The sequence below is a fragment of the Hoplias malabaricus genome, chromosome 14 (assembly GCF_029633855.1).
Source record: "Hoplias malabaricus isolate fHopMal1 chromosome 14, fHopMal1.hap1, whole genome shotgun sequence".
NCBI lineage: Eukaryota > Metazoa > Chordata > Actinopteri > Characiformes > Erythrinidae > Hoplias > Hoplias malabaricus.
The window spans coordinates 27,535,716-27,559,141 of record NC_089813.1 but is presented as its reverse complement, the minus strand read 5'-3'; the positions used below and the strand labels follow the sequence as shown (position 1 = coordinate 27,559,141).

General features: G+C 39.8%; 1 protein-coding gene across 3 annotated transcripts in view; it reads left to right on the top strand.

Moving 5' to 3' along the window:
* Positions 1-23,426, top strand: part of magixa (MAGI family member, X-linked a) — a 65,712-nt gene that overhangs the window by 18,793 nt on the left and 23,493 nt on the right. For all 3 annotated transcript variants that reach the window (XM_066644929.1, XM_066644927.1, XM_066644928.1), the window contains exons 4-12: positions 4,050-4,169; positions 11,401-11,574; positions 13,270-13,447; positions 14,025-14,095; positions 15,788-15,955; positions 19,096-19,558; positions 19,828-20,335; positions 21,158-21,221; positions 21,450-21,848. In XM_066644929.1, coding sequence (XP_066501026.1) covers positions 4,050-4,169; positions 11,401-11,574; positions 13,270-13,447; positions 14,025-14,095; positions 15,788-15,955; positions 19,096-19,558; positions 19,828-20,335; positions 21,158-21,221; positions 21,450-21,848 — 2,145 coding nt within the window. The remainder of the gene's footprint in view (positions 1-4,049; positions 4,170-11,400; positions 11,575-13,269; positions 13,448-14,024; positions 14,096-15,787; positions 15,956-19,095; positions 19,559-19,827; positions 20,336-21,157; positions 21,222-21,449; positions 21,849-23,426) is intronic.

The following is a 23,426-nucleotide window of genomic DNA, read 5'->3' as shown; positions in this document are numbered from 1 at the left end:
CAGTAATTTTTACATAATCATGCATTCCTTAAACTTTCTTGCAGCTGTTGTAAGCTACTGAGTGTTAGTGTTAGTGTCAAATTGACATTTAGGCACTTTAGGTGTTACATTTGTTTTGTTTGGCCTTTTTAAACATAGTTATTCTTCCATTCATTTTTATAAAATAATGAGTACAATTTATAATAATAATAATACATTTTTATTTGAAAAAGCACCTTTTAAGATTTAACCTGCGTATGGACCTTTTTTTATTCTCTTTAATTTTTTTATGCTCCGCTCTCACACCATCTAGACTCATTATGGCCTCGCTTTCTAGTTCTAATTTCCAATTCAAACACAGCCACCAGTCAGCATTAGAGCAGTGGCAACTTGCATAAAACATTTTAACTGAATTTTGCCCTTAAGTGAAATCTCTTTAGAAAAATGTTTAGCAGGAAACTGAAAAACAAAAAAGGTGTACATTTCTTTTGTACAACCCCTTCAGATTCAGACATTTAAAAATGTACATAAAAATATTACAGTTTAAGCATTGAACTTGAAATAAAGGATCTCCACTCAGTACCTTTTTGGGTCCAATCATGACTCAAAATTCAAAACCAATACCTGACTTTCCCAAATAATTATAAATTGCTGAATGCTGCCAAATCCTTAAAGAAATGTTTGTGTCTAATGTATTCCCTTCCCACAAGAGTAGATGCTTTTATTGCAGGAAATGGGTGGCAGACATCCTACTCAAACCCGTAATGTCAGAAGAAACACTAGGCAAGTGAGTGTCTACAACCTTTTGGCCCTGTAATGTGTGAATGGCACCTCTGGGCTAATTCTAATGTGGGATTGCATTAGAGTCCATCATTCAGTTCCTGATGGAATGAGCAGTAAAGGCACATTCATCCAACATATGCGTTTATTGTCAAGCATACACATTCACACATTCATTGTCTGACACATTTTCCCAACATATCTCTCTCTCTCTCTCTTTCTCTCTCTCTCTCTCTCTCTCTCTCTCTCTCTCTCTCTCTCTCTCTCTCTCACTCGCTCTCTCTCTCTTTCTCTCTCTCTCTCTCTCTCTCTCTCTCTCACACATACAAACGAGCACACACAAAATCACGTGTGAACCACAGGCGTTCTATTTTCTTTCATGAATACAGGCCTAACATCAAAGTCTTCATGCTTTGACACAATGTGAAGCCTGAAAGCATGAAGCCTTTTAAAGTTTAAATCCTCAAATCTCATTCTGAGGCAAAAGTTCAGAGTATCTGGCAAGATGACCAACATAAGCCGCTGCTATGGCAACTGTCAGTAAACGTCACCCCAATATGATGAGGTTCCTCAGTGCTTCTCTGAATACATCACAACCAGCAAGTGTTTATTCCACACGCCAACATCAGCATCACTGAGCTACCAGCACAACACACTAATATAATTAATACAGCAAACTCTCCAGTGGAATTTGCGAATACATTTAATGCAATTAAGCACAGAAAATCGCAGAAATGTATTGGTATAGGGGTTCTTTTATCCCAGCTGACTTTGCTATGAATTTATGTATCGCTCCTAATGGATTTGGCCATTTATACAAAACTGCTTTGCATCAAAACCCACACACCCTATTGTTTTATCTCAAATCACCTCAGTGTGATTGTTTTTACACTACCACCAGCACCAGTTATATTTCATAAAAACATAAATAGAAGGAAAACGTTTCTGAATGCTGTTCTCTATACAAAAATGAATGACTACCTACCACAGTTAGCATTGTATTGTTGCTGAAGAGCATAACCTTATATCTCAGTTTCTTTTGTTGTTGTTTTTCTTCTTCTTCTTCTTCTTCTTTTTCTTCTTCTTCTATAGTCCAAAATAGGTTAGAATAATATATAATATAATATAATGAATAAAGTTACTGTTTACTGTTTTTTTTTTACTGTTTTACATTTCTTACTGTTATACATTTCTACTTCTTCTAAAACTATGCATATTATCAGTTGAAAAACTTTGTGTGACATTCAGTACCAGAAGAAGTGAGTCTTAACCTTCACTAACCAGTCTGACTGCTTGTTCTAAACTGTAGCCTTGGTATCAGCTGTCTTACATTCCTTCTACATGCTATCAGTGTCTGAGTAATGTTAATTAATCTGCAGTTAGTAAATATATTCACTTTTAATGCTCATTTCCAGTTTAATGTACACCCATGTTTCTGTTGTTAATTAAATTTTATAGAAAGTAATAAAAAAAATAGAAAAAGAAATGATGACTTAAAATAAGGGGCTAGTACTGGAATTAGTATCAGTATAAAAAACCTATGTGTAAGTCTCTCTCTCTCTCTCCCTCTCCCTCACTCTCTCTCTCACACACACACACACACGCACACAGACTACTAAATATACACATTGTACTTATCAGGATTTAAAATACAAAATATATTCAAGCAAAAATAAAAAACATGTTTACAGTTCACAGTTGGCTTATAGGCTTTTAATAACATCTGACATAAGTCTACAGAAAAAAAGGCCTATTCCAGCAATGAAACATTCCTCTCAAATGTTTTATTCCAATTAGCATTTCTTTATAGTTTGAAATGGACTAACGCAGCATTTGTGAAAACTGATGCTTGTGGAAACAAACATTTTATAGATGCTTTTGTAGGTTCATGTCCATTGTGGTATAAGGTTTATGTGATTGTTTACATCTTAATGAACAAAATTGTACATCTGCAGTGATCAGTAGTGATTTGTTGTCCTTTCTTAAACGTTACTGCTGCTCTCTCCTGCAATAAGAAACTGAGGCTTTCAGACAAATGGAGTTCAATAGTCATTTAGAAAAAATTGTCAATTTGACTTATATTTGTATTGCTGGGCTTTTAAAAATGTATTCTTTTATTCATTTTTATGAAGTAATGAGTAACAAAACTGAACTTGTGAGCTCTGAGTATCTGAAAAGTGCTGCTCTTGTTAATGACCCTTTTTTTTATCCACTTTATTCTTTTTTTAATGCTCCACTCCCATACCTTCTTTACACATTTTTTTCTTATCTTCCTACTTCTACTCGTATATTATAAAAATATTCTGCATTGTATGTACATAATGTAACATATGAACAGATAATGTTTAACCCTGCTCAATTATTGTATACTTTTTTAAAAATTATGCCACAGTGAAAATGTCTTTTCTCTCATATCTTTATTTGTTCTTAAACAAAAAAATAAATGAAGGTAGCAGTAACTGAGAAAGAGACGCATACATGAAGCCGAGTGTTGCTCTGACATCTTATTTACTCTTCTTTTGCTCAGCGTTTGACAATGTCAGCTAAAGCACAGGAGAGTCACGCCTTAGTAACACAGCAGCTTCCTCTGAGCCAGGCGTCAGGTGGATAATCTGCTTCAGTGAAATCCTGTCTGGCCATGCAAACTTTCATTTGTGAATCAAACCTGTGACAGATACTGGTAATCTCATCCCTGCCAGGTTAGATCACATACTCACTGAACCTCTGAACCCTGAGAATAATTCTGTGTTTGGTTGGAGTGTGTTCTAAATTTGCCTTCACCAAATGAAGCACATTTCTCATCTTTATAATGTTCCATCTTTAGTTACATGCAATACTTAATATTGTATTTCTTTTCTTCACAATATTTTAAACACAGCCAATAAATAAAAATCATGCAGAAATGTTTACAGGAGAATTTTAATATGTTTGTTTGATCCCTGTAGAGGGTACATTAGCCTATTTTCACTTAGAAAATCAACTGAATACTTAATGTAATCTGGGATATTTAGCTGTAGATATATGTAACCTTTAAATATCAGTAATGAAACGTGAACAAAACATCACTGTACATTTAAAAAAAATGTCTTATGCATTTACCCCATTGGTGCCAGTGAACAAAAACAAGTACTAGTGCACTAGGGGCAGGTAGCACACACCTGAAAAGAGCTGGCAGCCATCCCTGGCAGTTGGTGGACTAAGGGAGGAGGACAGTGCTCATGACCATGCCTCTTCTCAATATACAATAGATTTTAAGATATTCTGTATTTATTTTGTTGTGTGTATCCCAGGTACCACCAGGCAGCCGCGGGATGGGGAGATCTCAGGAGTGGACTACAACTTCGTATCCATTGAGGAGTTCTTCTCCCTAGAGGAGTCCGGGGCTCTCCTGGAGAGTGGCAAGTTCAAAGGTCAGGATAAACATAGCTGTGTAAAAGCATAATAAACATTGTCAATACACCTAGTGTTAATTAAAACTGTGTGCAGAAAATATCGACAGGCTTTCTTGACCTGGTTATTTAAATAGATGTTAGAGTGACTTTGTTTTGGAGATTTGCAGTTAATTAAGCAGCATTTGTTTAAGCATGATGATGAAAAACTATTTTTGTGCTGTTGTAAGGCAGAATCCAAAACAGGCCACAGCTTTTATGTGATATTGAGTTCAGTTTGCTATCTGCAAAGCTCAACATTATTTGCAGATCTGTGTGTATGTGTGTATGTGTGTGTGCACGCACTGCAAGAGTCTATTTCCTGCCAAGGCTCCATGTTAACTTGGTGCCAGCTCCAAAAATCTGCCAGTCGTATCACACTGGAAATGCTATGTTAGCATAGACTAAATTCCAACATTATCAGCTAAAACAACACAAAAAGGCCCATAATACAGCAGGTGCTGCTTTCAAATAAAGCTTCATTAAATCTACACAGGAGTCTTGGGCACCTAAGAAAATGCTTTTCTCATTTACTTTTCTCAGCAAAAACAAAAGCTGTTTCAATAAGTGTTTGGGCAATAAGATTTGCTCCAAAACATTGGAAAAAACACTAATAATACATGAAGCAGCGATTTTATGGAGTCGGCTGTCTGTATCTGCAGGGATTGGTACAAAGACCTTCCCCCACCACATAGTACAAAGTCCCCTATATAATATGGGGTAGTGTTTACATATAGCGTATGCACATCCTGCAATGTACTTTAAATCATATATAGATTACTGTTAATTACCGAATACCCCAAATGATGTGTAAATAGTTATAATGTAATAGTTTAGGGAATTGTTCAATTGAGAGACAGTGAAAAATACTAAAGTGAGTGCTGGAGAGAGACTGAGGGTTTGTGAAATGGCCTGAGGCTACAGCAGGGTATGCATACATGTGGATTCTGCATAGTTTTTGATTCAGTGTAAAATCAAGTTGAGCTTTTAGGAGCTTTCTGGATTTATTTTTAGAATATTTTAAAGCTGCAGTGTAAGATTTTACATATTTCATTCTGCAGATGTAGAACCTATGGAGAGCTGACTCTATGGCAGTGTTTTACTGAAGTGTTTCCATAACGTGTGCTTGTTGTAGAATATTGTTATTTGTACTTTTCATCCAGTACCTGGCTTGGCTGGTGCTGTTAATGAATTTGAACAAATGTAGAAAAATAATTCAGTTTATTTTACTTTTATAAGTTTTCTCCTCAATTTATTCAGCTCAACACACTTAGAGGAGAACGCTTATAGTCTAGTTCTGTTTACATAAGTTATAAAACATCCAGGTTAGTTAGAATTGTGTTGAGTGATGGGGAAGAGGGAAGGCAATCTTACATAGTTAGAGGTTAACCATGTGCCCTTGGACTCTTGAGGCATCGCTGACGACTGAATGGGATTTCCTCTTCTGTGATTTATTGTAATGTTGTTTAGTGTGTATAGTGGCAGAAGCACATTTACTGCTGAGATTAATGGTATTAAACTGTTTTTAGATACATTTACCGTGTGTGTGTGTGTGTGTGTGTGTGTGTGTGTGTGAGAGAGAGAGAGAGAGTGTATTTATTTATTTTTGTATAAGATTTTCATTCATTCATTCATTGTCTGTAACCGTTTATCCAGTTCAGGGTCGCAGTGGGTCTGGTTCCTACCTGGAATCACTGAGCACAAGGCAGGAAAACACCCTGAAGGGGTCTATGCACCATTTCTTCACAGGATAACACACATTCACACACATACTCACACCTATGGACACTTTTCAGTAGCCAATCCACCTAACAATGTGTGTTTTTGGACCATGGGAGGAAACCAGAGGGTTAGGCGGAAACCCACACAGAACACACCAAACTCCTCATGGACAGTCACCCGGAGTAGGGCTCTAACCCAAAACCCCTGGAGCTGTGTGACAGTGACACTGTATGAAGATTTGCTGTGAGATATTAGAAATGCCAAATGTGTACAATCCTCATTTCCAGAAAAGCTTTTTTTTTTAATGCCATGTAAACAAGAATCTGTGATGAGACTGATGTGCCAGTAACGATCTTCAAAAAAAAAAAAAAAAAGATCTTGTCAGCAGGAGTGCTGTGGTAGTCTTTTTCCATTGTTAGACCATACACTTGGAGAAATGCCATAGAAGAATAATTTGGTTCCATAAAGGACTATTTTTGTTGATATGTTTAAATGGGTAAAGACCAGAGGCGATTGCTCTAGGACTGCAAGGGAAGCTCAGCTTCCCCTAACATGTCAAAAAATAAGTGATCAAATATATACTGTTGCGTGTACATGTCAGTGAATGAATATGCACTACAACACGATTAACTTTTGTTCAGAATCAGCTTCTTGTCACTGGTAAAGACGCGGCTTTCCTCTCAATCATTCCCTTCACGGTGCTTTAAACGGTGTGGACACTGAGCGTCCACAGAGTTCAATAGCGAAGCAGCGAAATGAGACGAGCCATTGGAGAAATGCTGGGCTTTGTCCCGCCCATCGGACGCTCAGCGTCTCTGTGGGTCTATGGGGCAGTGGGCTGGCCTCGGCTGGCCCGGACACTCAGCTTCTGCATGATGATTGGATGATCTGTCTGAGGCTGAATCCCTTTTTGATTGACAGCGAAATGAGCAAATCAGCGATCCTTTGGTGTAAAGATCCATTACATTTTCATTCTGTTCTGAGTTTAACCGGAGACTTTGTAAGTTCTCTTAGCGGCATTTTCTTTGTTAAAAACAACTAGCGACAAATCAAACTTCTATATCTGGTGGGTTTTTTGTAGCTGCTTGTGTTTGGAGACTGACTTCTATCACTCTTTCTGACTTCAATTGCAGTTTCTGTCCAGCGGGTGCTGCTGAGCCCCTCCACCGTCACAAAGCACTCACAGACGGACACACTTCACATGAGCCAGGGCCGTTTAAGCAGCCTAGCTCTGCTGGCCATTGAGAGGACACTAGTCAAGTCCCTGGAAAAGACGCCTTGTTGGTACGACAGGGTCACAGATCATTTTCTTGAAAAGGAATGGAGGGTAGAATTTACGTATAAATAAACAGACACATTTTATGATGCAGGCTGAAATTGAGCTTCCCCTCCTTGAAAGACCAGCATCCGCCACTGGTAAAGACCCTTAGGACCCTTAAGTGTTGGATTTTTACATTTTTAAAAGGTTCTTCACACACGCATTTCTTAAAGAAAAATGTTTCTTTATGAATACAAAATGGGTTCTTCTATGGGATCGCTCAATAAACCTAGTGTAGCACCTTTATTGTACACACAAATGATAAACTTTGACACACATACACCATTGTGCAAAAACATTAAAACCACCCCCAGTTAGGTGACTATTACTGATTATCTCAGTACAATGTTGTATAATCATGTCTGGGACATATTAGTCTACAGGCCAACAGTTGCTTATTGTAGTCAAATTGTTGGATGTTAGGGGAAATTGACAGGTGTGAAGACGTGAGTCTCTTTAACACGGAACAATGGACAGACAAGGGACAGCCATTGGCCATATTGTCAAATGATAGATATGGGCATAAACAGCAAGACGTGTTAGGTGTTCTCAGTAATCAGTGTGGAATACCTACCAACAGTCATCAAAATCTGGTTTTCTACCACAGTCCAAAAAACATGGAGGGTAGGTAAATTGGATTCTCTAATTATTGTTCTGGATTGTGAGTTAATGAGTGTGCATGTGTGTGAGTGAATGTGTGTGTGCCCAGATATGGATTGGCTCTCTGTACTGGGTGAAATCCTAGTGCCCGATGCAGACCTCCAGGTGGACGGTCGTTCCTGGTTGAGAGTACGCTGTTTGTTTGTTTGTTTGTTTGTTTTCTGTGCGTGTTTGGCTGCCGCTTCTCGCCAGTGTGTGTGTGGATTGAGTGTTCTGAGCATTCTGAGCAATGTGGATTGTAAAGCATCCTTGGTTATCTAGAAAGGCGATATATAAGTGTAACGATAATTAATAATTAAAGTTAATAATCAAAAGAAGGGACAAACCATGAATCGGCGAGGGGTTGTTGCAGAGTCAAGGTTCTGATAGGTGTAAGGGCAAATAAGTCTATCCTGTGAGCATGGAACCCACAGAAAGGTGATTATGGCTAACGTTACAGAAATGTATAGTAATTGTTACAGATGGAGTCAAGGAGTCACAAAACAAAGTGCATTGCTGTCAGTCAAGCATGGTGCTCTGTGGCCACAGAGTGGTCAGAATGTTTATGTTGGCCTTGGTCTATCATTTGTACTGCCTACAATGGGTTTGGGAGTGTAAGAAGTGGAATGTAGAGCGATGGTAGAAGGCTTGACCAATGAGTTCTGTTTTCTTTTACATGTGTATGTGGGTATGTGTGGATTATGGGAAAGGGACAAGTAGGTGCAGAGAGGGTGATGCTCTGGGCAGTGTTCTGATAGAAAACCTAAGGTCCTAACAGTGTAGTGTACCTAATAACTGAAATTTTATTTCTCAGTTGAAAGAATGCATCCTTGCTATCTTTTGGTAAATATATAGAATGTCAAGCTTTATGAGTTTTTTTTTTGCCCTTTTAAAGAGGAAAACAATAGTGCTCTTTGGCTTTGCACTTAACCCTAGAGGGCAAAAGCATGACATTAGAGTTTACCTATCTGCTCAGATTCCCCAGGGTCCCTCTAGTGAATAAATAAAGGTTAAAATGATGGTGATGCATGCAGTAAAGTGGGTTGGGGAAGTCAAATTTCATGTGGTATATATCCTCATTCACCAGTATTTAAGGATAAGTTGTTAAAACTCTGCGTTTTGTCTCTAGTCCAATGCGAGGGTGGTAAACCAGTTCCCCTGGCAATGAAGTCCATACTGAAAGGCTAAACTGCTCCTATTTTTTTTATCACTCCTCACAGGAGAAAAGAGGATTTTCTCTATAATCCCTGATTCAGTTCTCCATTTCCTCTCTCTCTCTCTCTCTCTCTCTCTCTCTCTCTCTCTCTCTCTCGCCTTCTCCTCTTCTCTTGCTGTCTCTCATTCTCACTGCTGTAAACAAGGCCACCATGCAGTTAAATATCCCTCTGAAACAGGATGGAAGCTGAAGCTAGTTCACTCAGCCCTGTATTTTTCTGCTTAATACAGAAAAAAGCTCATCTCTGGTGGGCTTTACCTATAAGCCGTAATTAAAGCCAGCAGTTTTATGAATGTTCAGTCCTATAGCATGCCATGCTCTTCTGTGCTGAGCTCATATACAGTCGCCAGAGCTTTGCTGGAGCTTTCCCTAACGCTTTTCATCTGATTGCAGTCAGTTGCCTTGAACATTATATCATTTAATAGATTCATAAGCATACTGATTAAGCTTTTTAAATAGGTTGAAAGTATTGCGTTATCTAGGCCAGAGACAGTGACAGCAGAGTATAAAGTTGAGCGTTTTACCTCATTTGACTGCACAAAACGCTGAGAAAGAATCTGACGTATTTGGAACATAAGGGTGAATTTATAACATTCTTTTAAAAGTATCATTGAGGATTTTCTTCCTCTGGAGCTTTTGGGACTGTCACATTTAGTAGATGCTTATATACCATTGGTTATAAAAATTCTCTAATGCTAATCTCTAAAGTTTAAGCAGGCATTTACATTGCTCTGCTATAGAGAAAAGTCTGACAAAAATTATTCAGGATATTAACTATAGTGAAGAGTTCTATGTCATTCATTATCTGTAACCACTTATCCAGTTCAGGGTCGCAGTGGGTCCAGAGCCTACCTGGAATCATTGGGCGCAAGGCAGGAATACACCCTGGAGGGGGCGCCAGTCCTTCACAGGGCAACACAGACACACACACACATTCACACCTACGGACACTTTTGAGTCGCCAATCCACCTGCAACGTGTGTTTTTGGACTGTGGGAGGAAACCGGAGCACCCGGAGGAAACCCACGCGGACACGGGGAGAACACGCATAACTCCTCACAGACAGCCACCCGGAGCGGGAATCGAACCCACAACCTCCAGGTCCCTGGAGCTGTGTGACTGCGACACGACCTGCTGCACCACCGTGCCACCCAGTTCTATATCAAACAATTACAATTACATTATGAATGTAATCAAAAAACAATTATTTTTATATAAAATTCAGAAGATCACTGATTGCTAGCTCTCCAGTCAACGGCAATGTAGAGAACCCCAAATGTTGCATGGATTGAGATAAGAATATTACTCTCTTTCTGCTCCGTTGGGAGATATATTTACTGATTTTGCTGTTTCAGATCAATTAATGTGGAAATGTTTCCAAACTTGCGAGACGACTAAGTGCATTACTGAAGGTGCTACAAAACAAAATAACTCGAATTACAAATGAGTTTCTGTGGTAATTTAAACAGTGAGTAAAAACTTACAGACAAGTTAAACTTCAGCAACATACAAACAACAGTTTCTTTTTTTCCCTCAAACACACTGTTACACTTTAAAAGACGAGCTTCTGAATGAAAACAACCGGAGAGAACTGTTTCCCCACAATGGCAGATTTTCCCTATAATATAAAAGTCTAAACAAATGGTCTGTGGTATGATGTAGAGCAGGGGTGTCCAAAATCCAGCCCCCGGGCAGCCCACTGCATCTCTTTTAAGAATACATCATTAGTGGCCTGCTGGTACTAGGCAGGTTTATCTTTCACCTGATGGTGGCAGCAGTGCATTGATGTGTAGGATATTGCATCACTGTGTTAATGAACTAAGCTAAACACCATTCATTTCTCTGGATCAGCAAAGTAATTCACAGAACAACATTTGGTGATGGCTGCAGCAAAAAAACAAAAAAACAAAAACACTATTTTACACTCTTTTGATATCCTGCAGCAGTTAATGCTCTAAAATGAAACTCAGAAATATATACTGTTTTGTAAATTTGTGTTTTTCTTATTTTGAATACACTGTTATAAATAATTTTAAGAATAATATACTTGGAAAGAGAGACTGGCCCTTAAGAATTTTGATATGATTCCATTGGGCCCCTTTTGAAAAATATTTGGACACCCCTGATGTAGAGCAACAGATGGATACTCTCTGTAAATGTAGAAATACAAAATGCTCCTGTATGGTCAGAGGAGCTGAGACACTGAGTGTAGAAACAAGCAGGGAACCACAATATTATGACTGATTGGAATTCCACAAATGAATTGACAATGATAACTGTCTGTTAAATGGTTTTATTGCAACTGCTTTCATTTATAGGGAACTACTATGGAACACCGAGGCCGGTCCACATTGGACCCGACAGCCCCCCTATCACTTACCAAGAGCACCGCAACCTGTTGAGGAACTTCCGCACACGCAGCAAGTCCCTCAGTAACCTGGAAAAGGCTGTTGAGGAGGGGGACAACAGTGAGGAAGACTCAGGTCTCTCAGGTATAACACACACAAATTATAAATGTTGTGTTATATATATATATATATATATATATATATATATATATATATATATATATATATATATATATATATATATATATAATGGAACTTTGTCAATGTTATGTCAATGGATGAGGGTGGATTTGACTGTGTTGAATATGTGGTCATCAAATAGAAGGGTTGAGTTGAAAACAACCCTTAATGGTGGTACTGGGTATTACTGAGAACTTATTTAGATTATTGGCAGCAATAGCAAGCGCATGTTTCTCAGTATTGGGACAAAGTAGTAAGACCTCTTTTTGTCTGAATTTAGCAGGAGAATGTTGTATGTCATCCAGTCTTAAATTTTTTTAGACTGTCTTTTAATTTTTTAGATAGACGACATTGTTTGTTTTTGCTGACATGTGTGAGTGTGAAAAGTAAAGGACCAAGCTGAAGCAGTGGCTGGGGAAAGGGAGGTCTGGGTTTCTTTAATCGGACTGCTTCCCCCGTGACCCGGACTCGGATAATCAGTGGATACTGGATGGATGGATGGACCAAGAGAAGGCACATCCTGAATACCTACCAGATTTTCCAGTGTATCAAGCAGTTTACATGAAGATGACCTTGATTAACTAATTAAATTAAGAAAGTAATTTTCATTGACTAGGTTAAAGTACTTGGAATGCACCTCAGGACTACTGAAGCCTTCATTAATAAGGACAGGTGTGGTTTGGTGGTTAGAAAAATATAAATTCATTGTGACTAAAACCAGAAAGAATAATGGAGTTGGATTCTTTACTGCCATCAGTAAGTTTAGACACAGTGTTAAATTAACCTAAGGTTGCTTTTCTGTTTTCTATTAGGCATGAAATATACTGTGATTTGGCTTTAGTTAAGGTATGTTTGTAGTTGGCTTGTTGAGAAACATTCTAGTTCAGTGTATTGGCAGTTTTTTACTCATCACTTATTGTTTGAGCAGCCTGTTTTAGTGTATGTTTGTGGTCATCGTACCAGGGAGCTAGATCTTTCGCCTAAATACTTTAACATATTTCAAGCATCTAGACTTCAGTTAATGCAACATTGTTTACATTTTGTTATTGTAACTTCCCATTGTGTGATATTTAAATGAGTTTAATCAAGATCATAAATAATGAGCTATCAATAATCTAACCTGGTTAAAATTACCCTGAACCCTTTTATATATATATTGCAGATGCATATCTCCTATTTTGCTGTTTCTCTGGCGATTTTTATTGGAAGTAAGGAATTTTTTCATGGGCCGTGGGAATGTTTATATTAATGATACTGACTTAATGTGGAAATAAAAAGCACAGACCTAAATAATCCATACCGTTATCCAAAGCAAACGGTGTCTGTATAGAATTTCATAGTTCATATTTCTCAGATGTTTCACTGTTGAGTTTATGGACTGTAGTGTCAAAGTGGAAGAAGTTAGAGACATATGGGCTCAGTAAGATGTGTCCTAGAATGCCTTTTAACATTACTGTGATAATAATGTTTTTTTTGTAACATGATGTTATATAAGAGCCACTGATTGAGTAATACTTCTGGAGAGGAGCCCTGAATTTAAAGTGTAAAGTAGCACTGGGTGCCAAGACCTTTGGCTGATGTGGTGCTGTTGCGTAAGACTGTCCTAGAGGTCGTGTCTGAGGCTGTGTTATCTGGACGTTGTTTCTTCTTCTTTCTCAGCGGGATCAGCAGGGGCCAGCAGCGCCCCACCCACCACCATTGTGTCCCCCAATCAGACCTGGGACTCGGGTGGGACTCGCGATGGGGGTCTGGCATTGGAGAACGGCGCTCGTGGGGTGGCACTGCCGGAAAACTGGGAGATGGCATTCAGTGACTCAGGAGAACCCTACTACATCGAGTGAGTCAGAGCTGAAGACAGTGGAAGACAGGAGAGAGAGAGGACAGAGAGGGAAACAGAGAGAGAGAGAGAGAGACGGTTAAGGGCATGTTATTTTGTTTTCCCAGAAGCAATGAGTCTTACACATGACACACTGTTGACTGTGATATTTATGGAACACAGTCAGGAGAGTCACGTGAACATATACCACTGGAATTTATATGTGAGAACAACTGAAGTCTTTATATAACACTGATATAAATCTCAGATTTAATAGAAATGTGCCATTTATCTAACTTGTTATTATCTGTGTAAATCTGTATTTCACTATAGTAATTTTAAAACAGGTGGAGCACAACGATCATCATCCAATTTAATTTTTAATATTTCAGTACATGTTATTGTAATCAGTTGTAACATTGCAAAGTGAGGTTGATTAATCAATCATGCAAATTAATCTATGCATCTGGATGGAATATTGCATATATACAGCTCTGCCGATGATAAAATTGAATCTAAAATGATTGATTCACAGTGTGAGTTATAAAGTTATAAAGATAAAGTGAGGGGAAAACTTTCAGTGTCTGCTTATTTTCAGTCATAACTCAAAGACGACAAGCTGGCTGGACCCTCGGACACACAGCAAGGAGGTGGTCAGCAAGACGGAGTGTGAGTATGAACCCCCTGCCCTCAGAGCGTTCGCATGTATACCCTGTGATGAGTGTCTAATCAAAACTTTCCCTAAAATCAATCAATCAATCGGTCAGTCAGTCAATCCTCACAGACGTTAACGAAATCCCAGAGAGTGGTTTACTCTCTCTGCTTTATGCTTGACTTTCTCTGCCATCTGAGCCTTCCCCTTTCCTCCTCCTCTCTTGAGTCTTTACTTTGACAGTGATTTACTTGAATTCACACTAAATACTAGGGCTGGCCCCGAATATTCCACAAGTATTTAGCCTTGTCAGCATACAACTCATGAACGAAGCCTAAAACAGCCTAACATGCTACAGCAACCCACTTACATGGCAAAGCTACAGTTAATTTTGTCAGCTTTACACCTCAAATTAGAACATCTCCAAGAAGCTCTGGTTTATTTGTGTACACTCCAGGCTCTTAGTGGCACCGTGTAGCGCATGAGTAGGTGAACGACTCAGTGACCAGCGCCTTGCTGGGAGACAAAGTGCAGTTTTAATTTTACAGCGGGCGCTTGGAGCTGATTGTCTGAACAATAGGGCTAGTCCCAAATATTCGGGTATTCAGATATTTGTTCATTGGGTATGTATTGGGTTTCTAATTTTGTGATTAGGATATTTTTGGATAAATGTGATTATTGATGCTCCAGCTGTAAAAAGTGCTCTCCCCACTCCACCCATATTCAGGCTCATCAACATAAAAGTCTTTGTGCTAATGAAACCTAAATAGCGTACCATACTAAAACAACACACTTGCAACGAAGCACCTCCACTCAAACTGGTTAAATTGTATATACTCTGTGCTCTTAGTTAGTGCGCTAGTTAGCAGGTTAGCGAACGAAGTCGTGCTTTGAGCCAAGGTACAGCCTGGAGAGAGGGATATTAAAGCAGGGGTTGGAATCGGATTTTATTAATGACAATATACCCCAGTATTTGACACTCTCTCCGTATTTGAATATTTGCCGAATATCCCAGCAGAAGCTCTGAATCCCAAAAAATGGTATTCGGGACAGCCCTACTAATACCACACAATAGTAACTTTACAGGAGATACGAAGTCATTCTGAACATTTAATGCAAATGAGTATAGAGAAGTTTAATTCCAAGTTATTTCAAAATTTTCTGTTGGCATACTCATCATGAAATACATAAATATAATAATATTAGCAACAAAAGTAATAATAAGACGAGATAGTTTGCCTAATTTGTAAATATTGGTAATACATTCAGTTTCTGTACAGTACTTCACAAAGTTGAAGATGCTTCACAATTAAAAAGTATTATTAAAATATTAAACAAAATGTGTAAAGTTAGTTTTTATTTAGGATTAAGGGTTATTCATGTTGTAAATCAGTGCAATTCAGTTCTGGTTTGTGATTGCCAGATTTCGTAGGAGTATTTAAGCAGAATAATTGTTAAACTGTGCTGGAATGTGCTGAACGGAGCTGTAATGCTCTTGCTGTGAGGTGATTAAGTACAACATATTATTAACCAGCAGAGGGCGCTAAAGTTATAGATTTGCCTTTGGACTGTGCCCCCCTGAAGGCAGTAAGCACAGACAGGGCAGCAGGTCTCTGGACATTAATATGAATCGCTGAATTAAGCATACCATCTGCTAACATGACAGCTCACTGTCTTGTGTGTGTGTGTGTGTGTGTTCGTTTTCTTAGTGCCTCCATTCACAGACCAGCCGTCTGAACTAAAGGGCTATTCCATACACACACGTCTGTCCAAAGGGCCACGGGGCTTTGGCTTCAACATCGTAGGGGGCAGTCGACCCAGAGAGTTCTTGCAGGTGTACAGTGTCACTCCTGGAGGACCCCCTGCCCTCAACACAGGTACTAAAGTCAGTCTCGTTGATCTGATTATTCATTTACTTGAAAAATTCCCTGATTTTCTTTGGCTATAACAGGAATGTTCCACAGCTTTCAATTCTAACAGGCAGAAAATAGAGGGAAGGTTTTTATACTCAACCCAACATTCCAGGCTCAATTAAAGCTGTAGTATATACACTGACACTGTTGGAATGGATGCTGAGCTGTGTTCATTTTTGCTTGATCAGGCATAATATACTGAATAGGCATCTCACTGTCTCTGTTTCTTGTACTCTCGCTCTGTCAGATAGATGAGTTGGCCTCTCGTGTCTCAGATAAAGCATACTCCCTGTGATTCAGGGAGTCATAGGTAATTGGAAGGTGTGGGGGGTGTGGTTTAGATCCAGATTTTAAAATCAAGACTGACCACCAGAGGGCGGTGTGAAAAAAGCAATCAGACGTAGTATGGATTACTGTATTTGAAAAGGTGGACTCAAAGTCAATCTGAGAAGAGTAACACTGGTCCAACTGTCCGTCCCGTTAAATTATAAAATTTAATCAGAAAGCTGAAAATGTTCAATTATTTACAATAACTTAATGATAAATAAAGCTAAATACACTAAACAAAAATCAATTTCTCTTGTCACACAGGGTGAATGTTTTGTATGGAGAGAGGTTGGTCTCAAAATACTTTACAAATGCGTAAATATTAATCTACAAATTCACAAATATGTTTCACTATTCACAAATAAATACATCACAATCTGTGTCTCACGGTCGCACTTTGTACAAATCCAGTTACGTTCATAAATACATATTTTTGGTTTTCATAGATATAACATAATTTTATGTGAAAATTAATACATTTGTTTAAATTTACATTGCATATATTTGTAAAGTCTGGAATTAAAAATTTATTTGTAAAATGTAGAATCTGAATTTGTGGATCAAGTCACTTGTGATGTGTACTTGTTCATTTCCTCTCGCGGGAGAATTTCCTTTTACAGCAAAACAACCTCCTGTAGGCGGGACTGTGACTCCATTGGCTGCCGAAGTAAATGATAGACAGCTAACTCTGGCTGCGGATTGGCTAAATAAAAGTGATGACCAATAAGAAGCGCATATTCTGTTTAGGGGCTGTAGGGTATCTGCCCCTCACATCGGCTGAGGGAGTGCCTCTGTCTGAAACAAAATCACCCGTTTTAACAGTCCAATCTCAAAAATACAGGGACGCATTCTGTATCCGTCCAAATATTTTATTTGACAAACCTAGTCTGTAGCGAAATTCAGGGCGTTCCGCTGGACTTTAACGTAGTTACATTTAGGGCACCTTCAAAAGTGTTCCCCCGTGATCCCCGCTCCTCACTGTCTGTGATATGAAGCTGAATTCAGCGGCTCGGGCGGCATTTTGTTCAAACCTCCACAGTAAAATGTTGCACAAATGCGTCTCCATTTAGGTTGGCCCCACACGTCCTAAAACAACAGTGCCACCCAGCGGTAGCTCGTTCGCCTGCTGGCCACATTTGTGGATCAGGCTGCATTTGTATTTGGGTCGGGTGAAATGCGAAAGGAAAGTCTCAAAATCCAAAAACACGTGAGAGGAAACGAACAAATGCACGTCACGGAAAACACGCGAGTGACTTGATCCACAAACGCAGATTCAACAATTGACAAAAACATTTTAATTTCGAGACTTCGACTTTACAAATATATGCAATGTAAATTTAAACAAACATATTTGTGGCTTGTGTTCAATTTGTGGATTAACATTTTTCACATTTGTAAAGTATTTTTTAGACTAATGTCTCTCCATAGGTTTGTCTCCTTTAACAGACACTGAAGTTTAGTTGGTGTTGGAACCGGAGCAATTCGTGAGGTGATGATAATGTTGGCAGTCATTGTTTAAAATATTAAATTGCAGATATAATAATTTAATGGCTTTAAAATATTAACTTTGTCGTGCGTGCAAATGTACACTCAATGTAAGAATGTGAGCATCAGATGATAATGTATTATCTTTCTCTGTGGAATGACAGAGAGAAATAGAAAAAGAAAACCAGCCTGTATTTGATTCTTATCAGCGTTCAGTGCTGTTTTCTTATCAGCATGCACGGTAGAAAGAGAAAGGATACAGAAAAAATGAAAAGAATGGAGTGAGACTGAGAGATGGATAAAAAATGAATCGTTTCAAATCAGGTTGCTTGCTCTCCCTGTTCTGTAACCTCTTATCTCTCTTCTTATCATGCCATTTCCTCTCTGTTTCACTTCTCACTCTCATCTCCTCTGCTAGGCTCTGGTCATCGTTTTGTCTGAAATAGTCTGCTCCCTTACCCCCTCTCTTTCTCACTCTCATTCACTCTGTCTATCTGTTCTCTCTCTCTCTCTCTCTCTCTCTCTGAATGGATTATACAGATGTGATTGGTAGAGTCTCATGGTTTGAATCTGCTGATCTGTTCTTAATCCTCATGGGTTGGAGTTTTAATCTCTCTATCCTCAACACGTACTGCTGCCTGCTCACGTGTGCTGTATTAATACACACACACACACACACACACACACACACACTGATTTTATTTTTCACATTGTTGTTCTCCGTCAGGGATTATTTTCCACAGTTCGATCCCTTTTTAGGGGTCATTTCACAATCCCTCAGCTCACTTAATAAAATAATTGTAAGGGAACGCTTGAAAACTTTTATTTTAGGTTAATGGCAGCAATGACTGTTGTGTATGTATCAGTACACTGGAGAGCAACTGACAGGACAACACTGGGTAAATTTGGGCTGCAGTACAGCGAAACCCATAAATAAAACAAACATAAAACAACACCTGTATAAACATATAAAAAAATCATCATTCAGTCAAAAACAGCTTTTGTTGGACCCAGCTATAACTCACTGGCTTTTAGACTGGATGGATGGGGTTAGATTCAGTATGTCCAACATTGCATTCTCAGTATATTTATTGTGACAAGGAACCATAACAAAAAAACTTAAATAATAATTAAAAATATATGTTTACATACATGATAGAATATTATTACTGTCAGTTATAACCATATGTATTATTTAATTACTGATGCTGTTGAATCACCACTTTCAATAGAATTTATAGTTACACTACTAATTTTCTCTATCTCTCTCTCTCTCTGTCCATCTGTGTCAGCGGACATCCTGGTGTACATTAATGAAACATGTGTGCTGGGAATGTCTCATAAGGAGGTGGTGGAGATGCTGAAATCTGTGCCTATGGGCCACAGTGTGGATGTGGTGCTGAGGAGAGGTTACCCCATGCTTTACAATCCCGACGGCTGCCCAAAGACTAGTCTGTCCACTCCCTCTGACCCGGCTCCAGGCTCGACCCAAACTCAGCCTCCAGCCACAGAGGGACTGTCCAACCTAAATCGCACAGTGTCCCTTCACAACGGCTTCTACCCCCGCTTGCAGAAGGAGGCCCTGGATGCTAATGGCAATGCAGCGGCTCCGCCTTCCTACCCAATCACCAATGGAACCCCAGCAGGCGCGGCTGTAGGGCTGGTGGGTGTATTCCCAAACCCGCCCCCAACACGGACCAAGAGACTGAGCTCCAGCCACAGTGACACTGAAGTCAGCTCTGCCGTCACACGCAGGTAACATACTTGCACACTTTTATTTATTTAAATTGAGTCAAGTTTCAAAATGCACTTCGTTGTTCATAGTAGTTTCATATATCAGTCTCAGCACAGTTATGAAAAGGTCAATGGAACAATATGAATAATGAATTTATATGAATATGAATGAATGAATATATTTATAATGTGTGATTTCTTTACTTACTAATCCTACATATTTATTTTTTCGTTATTCTTTTTTTGGATTCTTTCTCTCCTCTGTCTCTTCTTTCCTCTTGCTAAACCAGAGCCTCCCTGATCCGCACCTACAACAACAACACGCTCCCGACCCCCTCTCTGGCCCACCAGAGCTCCAAGTCTTCCGAAAGTGACCTCTCCAGTGGTACTCTGCCCCTCCCTCAGCCTGAGGTAGGCCCTGCGGCTGCCCACCCTGGAGCCCCCAGCAGCCAGCGGCCTCTCATGCCCCAGACCTCACTCGCAGTCCCCCCTCCAACAGAACATCCACCCTGTGGCTTTAATGGCTGTCCAGCCAATAATCCCCCTCGTCCTGCTCCAAGTGGTCTGGGGTCTCCTAGCAGCTCGTCTGCAGCCGGTACAGGGGGTGAGCTGCTGCCTGTGGCTCTGGGCAGGAGTGAAGGAGGGGGAATGGGCTTCAGTGTGACTGCAGGCGGCCCAGGTGGACAGTTAGCTTTGGTCAAGAGGGTTTGGGACCGCCGGCAGTGCCCCTCCCTCCAACCTGGGGACGCCATCATCAAGATCAACGGTGCAGATGTGCAGAGTCTCAGTTTCGCACAGGTAACATGAAAAGCTTGCTGACAGCAATCCACCATCAGTATTCACCAGCAGAAGCCACATAGAACTCCAGCCCAAGTACTTCTCATTTCCCATTCCTTGCCCTACCTACTTTGGGTGTGGTCTTTATTCTGTGTAAACAGAATGCGCAATCGGAAAGGTGTTGGTCGAGAGGAAGATTTTGTTCACAGATTATCTTGAATGTCCATTTTGTACACGAAGGAAAGAGGATTTCTGTGTCAGTAAAACTGGACACAATATTTTCCCATCTTAAGTTCTCTGTTGTGTCCAAAAATTCCTCTGGACTGGTGCTGACCACTTCAGGGAATTGCAGAGGCTGCAAAGCACAGCCTTTTCCTCCCCCAGTGCAGATGATTCACTGCCTGTTTTTAAACATTTATTCCAGAGGTTTGAGCACATGTAATACACTAAGTAGCAGGTGAGAAACCATGTTTACAGCCTGTTAGATGAAGTAAAATGGAAATGATGTACGCATTTGTGTACTTGTTAACTCAGTAAATTAAAATCCTATTTTATCTGCTCAGGTTGGGGATGCATTTTAATTATAAGTGTAAACAGAATCCAGTTAAAATATATCCATATAGTATCCGAATGCAAAATGCACATTAATGCCAGGTGTAAACAGGCCACTGATAACCAGCTAACACGCTAGTTAAATTGACTGAAATGTACCTCAAGGTAACCAAGACATATTTAATCTGAGGTGAAAAATAGAAAATAGTTTTTGTAGGTACTCTTAAGTTACTTTATGAAGAGTAATTTGGTTCTGGTGGGTTATTTGATGTTGGTATATACTGCTTTCAGGTGCAGAGAGTGCTGCAGGAGCATACCAGACAGGGGGAGGTGGTCTTACTGGTTTACAGAGGAGGTAAGCAAGATGTATGACAATATATACCCTTTAATATAATTAATTATGTCTTGAAGACTGCTTATTCTGGTAGAATTGGCTGGCTATTGTTGAAATATATAAATATATATATGTTTGCAGTGTTATGAAGTGTTGGACTTCATCTCCCTCCCTGTGTAGTGTCTTCAGAAAGATGAGTGCTAATGAGTGTTCTCATAATCATGCCCATTACTGGCCTCTCTTCTGTAGGATCTGTCGTCTCGCCCGTCTCCCCGAACTACTACAAGACCGTCCCTCCTCCCCAAGCTCCCCCAGACTTGACGTCCCCTTCTTCAGACGGCCCTACAACCAGCCAGAGCACCCTCTCCCCACAATCTCCCTCTGGTGAGCCCCTTGCATTAGTCCAGAGCACTAGCTTTCTGGACTCAGTACCAGTGACCCTAACCATGGAGCCCAGAGACTGGATGGGGGTGGAGGATGTGCCTACGCAGGGGTCTCGCACATCAGACTCTGCCCTGGGAGCAGTGTCCAAAGCCCCAGTGGATGGTAGAGGAGTGGCCCCGCCCAAAAACCTAGAGGTGGAGCTGAGGAGAAGACCAGGAGAGGGCTTTGGGTTTGTTATTGCCTCCCAGGATATGAAGAATGGATGTGAGTACATGTTTTAGGGATTCATGACCACTATCAGACAGATTTGGCTTAAAGCACACAATTGGCTTATTTATGTTGATCTCAGCTGAAGCCAACTCATGTTGCAGTTGGATGTTATATTTATATATGCGCTGACCAGCCATAACATTATGACCACCTCCTTGTTTCTACACTGACTGTCCATTCTCTTAGCTCCACTGACCACACAGGAGCACTTTGTAGTTCTACAGTTACAGACTGTAGTCCATTTGTTGCTCTGCATACTTTGTTTGTCCCCTTTCACCCTGTTCTTCAGCTGTCAGGATTCCGACCAGACCAGCACAGAACAGGTTTTGTTAGACTGATGAATCATTTTGGTATGAGTGGATCAGACACAGCAGTGCTGCTAGAGTTTTTAAAACCCTCAGTGTAATTGCTGGACTAAGAACAGTTAAGCAGCCAAAAATATCCAGCCAGCAATATCCTGTGTTCAGCATCCAGCGACCACTCATAAAGGATGAACAGTACAAACTGTGCAGCAAGGGTTGAGCTACTGTCTCTGACTTTGCATCTACAAGGTGGACCAACAATTCAGCATGTATAATGGAGTGGACAATGAGTGGACACAGTGTTTAAAATCTCCAGAAGCACCGTAGTGGACAGAATGTACCTGTAGAGTGAATGTAGAAACGGGAAGAGAGAAATAATGTTATATCTTTTGAGTGCGCATTTGTGTGTGTTTATAAAGTATGAATAATACTTTATTTTAATTTATATAGGGTCATAAACATATTGAATTCCAGAAGAGATCTCACCATTTAATATTAATCAGCTTTGAAAATCTTTTCAATATAACTATTTTATTTAGCAATAAATAAAACTGTGCTTGAGTAGAATGGGTCTTAATGTTGCCTTGAGTGCTCACACCTCTGTTGTTCATCCTCAGTGATGTAATCAAAGTGTACTTTTCACATAGGGACTTGGATACGACAAGAATTAGACCAGACTTTTGTCAACAACAGTAAATGTCGGTTGAAAAACTAAATTCCTCAGCCTCCTGAGCACTTGGAAGATGTTTTGCTCAAAGATTGTGTTAATGTACCAAGTAACCCGTCAGTGCTACTGTACTTTGTTGACTGATTTGGGCCATTGAGATTGACCCAAGACTACATTACTGATGGCATTTTTGGTATGCTGTTTTGTTCTGTTTTTTTTTTTTATTCCCATCTCTCTTGTGCAATTCAGCTTCGTTCTTGACCTCTATCTGCATTTAGAAATGGAAAACAAGGAGGAATTTGCTGCATAGATTAGATTGGGATAATTTCTATCAAAGCTAAAGCCATTCAGCAGAAAGGAGCCTGTTGATTGCCTTCATAGAGCAGTGAATTTGAACCAGGCTTAGTGGGGAGTAGCCCTGAATAACACCCTAATCCTGCTTTATTTCAGACGTTTGGGCCTGGACAGACCCAAACAAACAGTAAATCCCCCTCTTTCTCAAATGGTTTTATTCTCACAGTAAAACAGAAGGGCTTTATCATTGTTCTCAAAACATGCAGCTGTTATGAGTCATGCGATTGTGCAACTAGCCAGCGCTCGGAA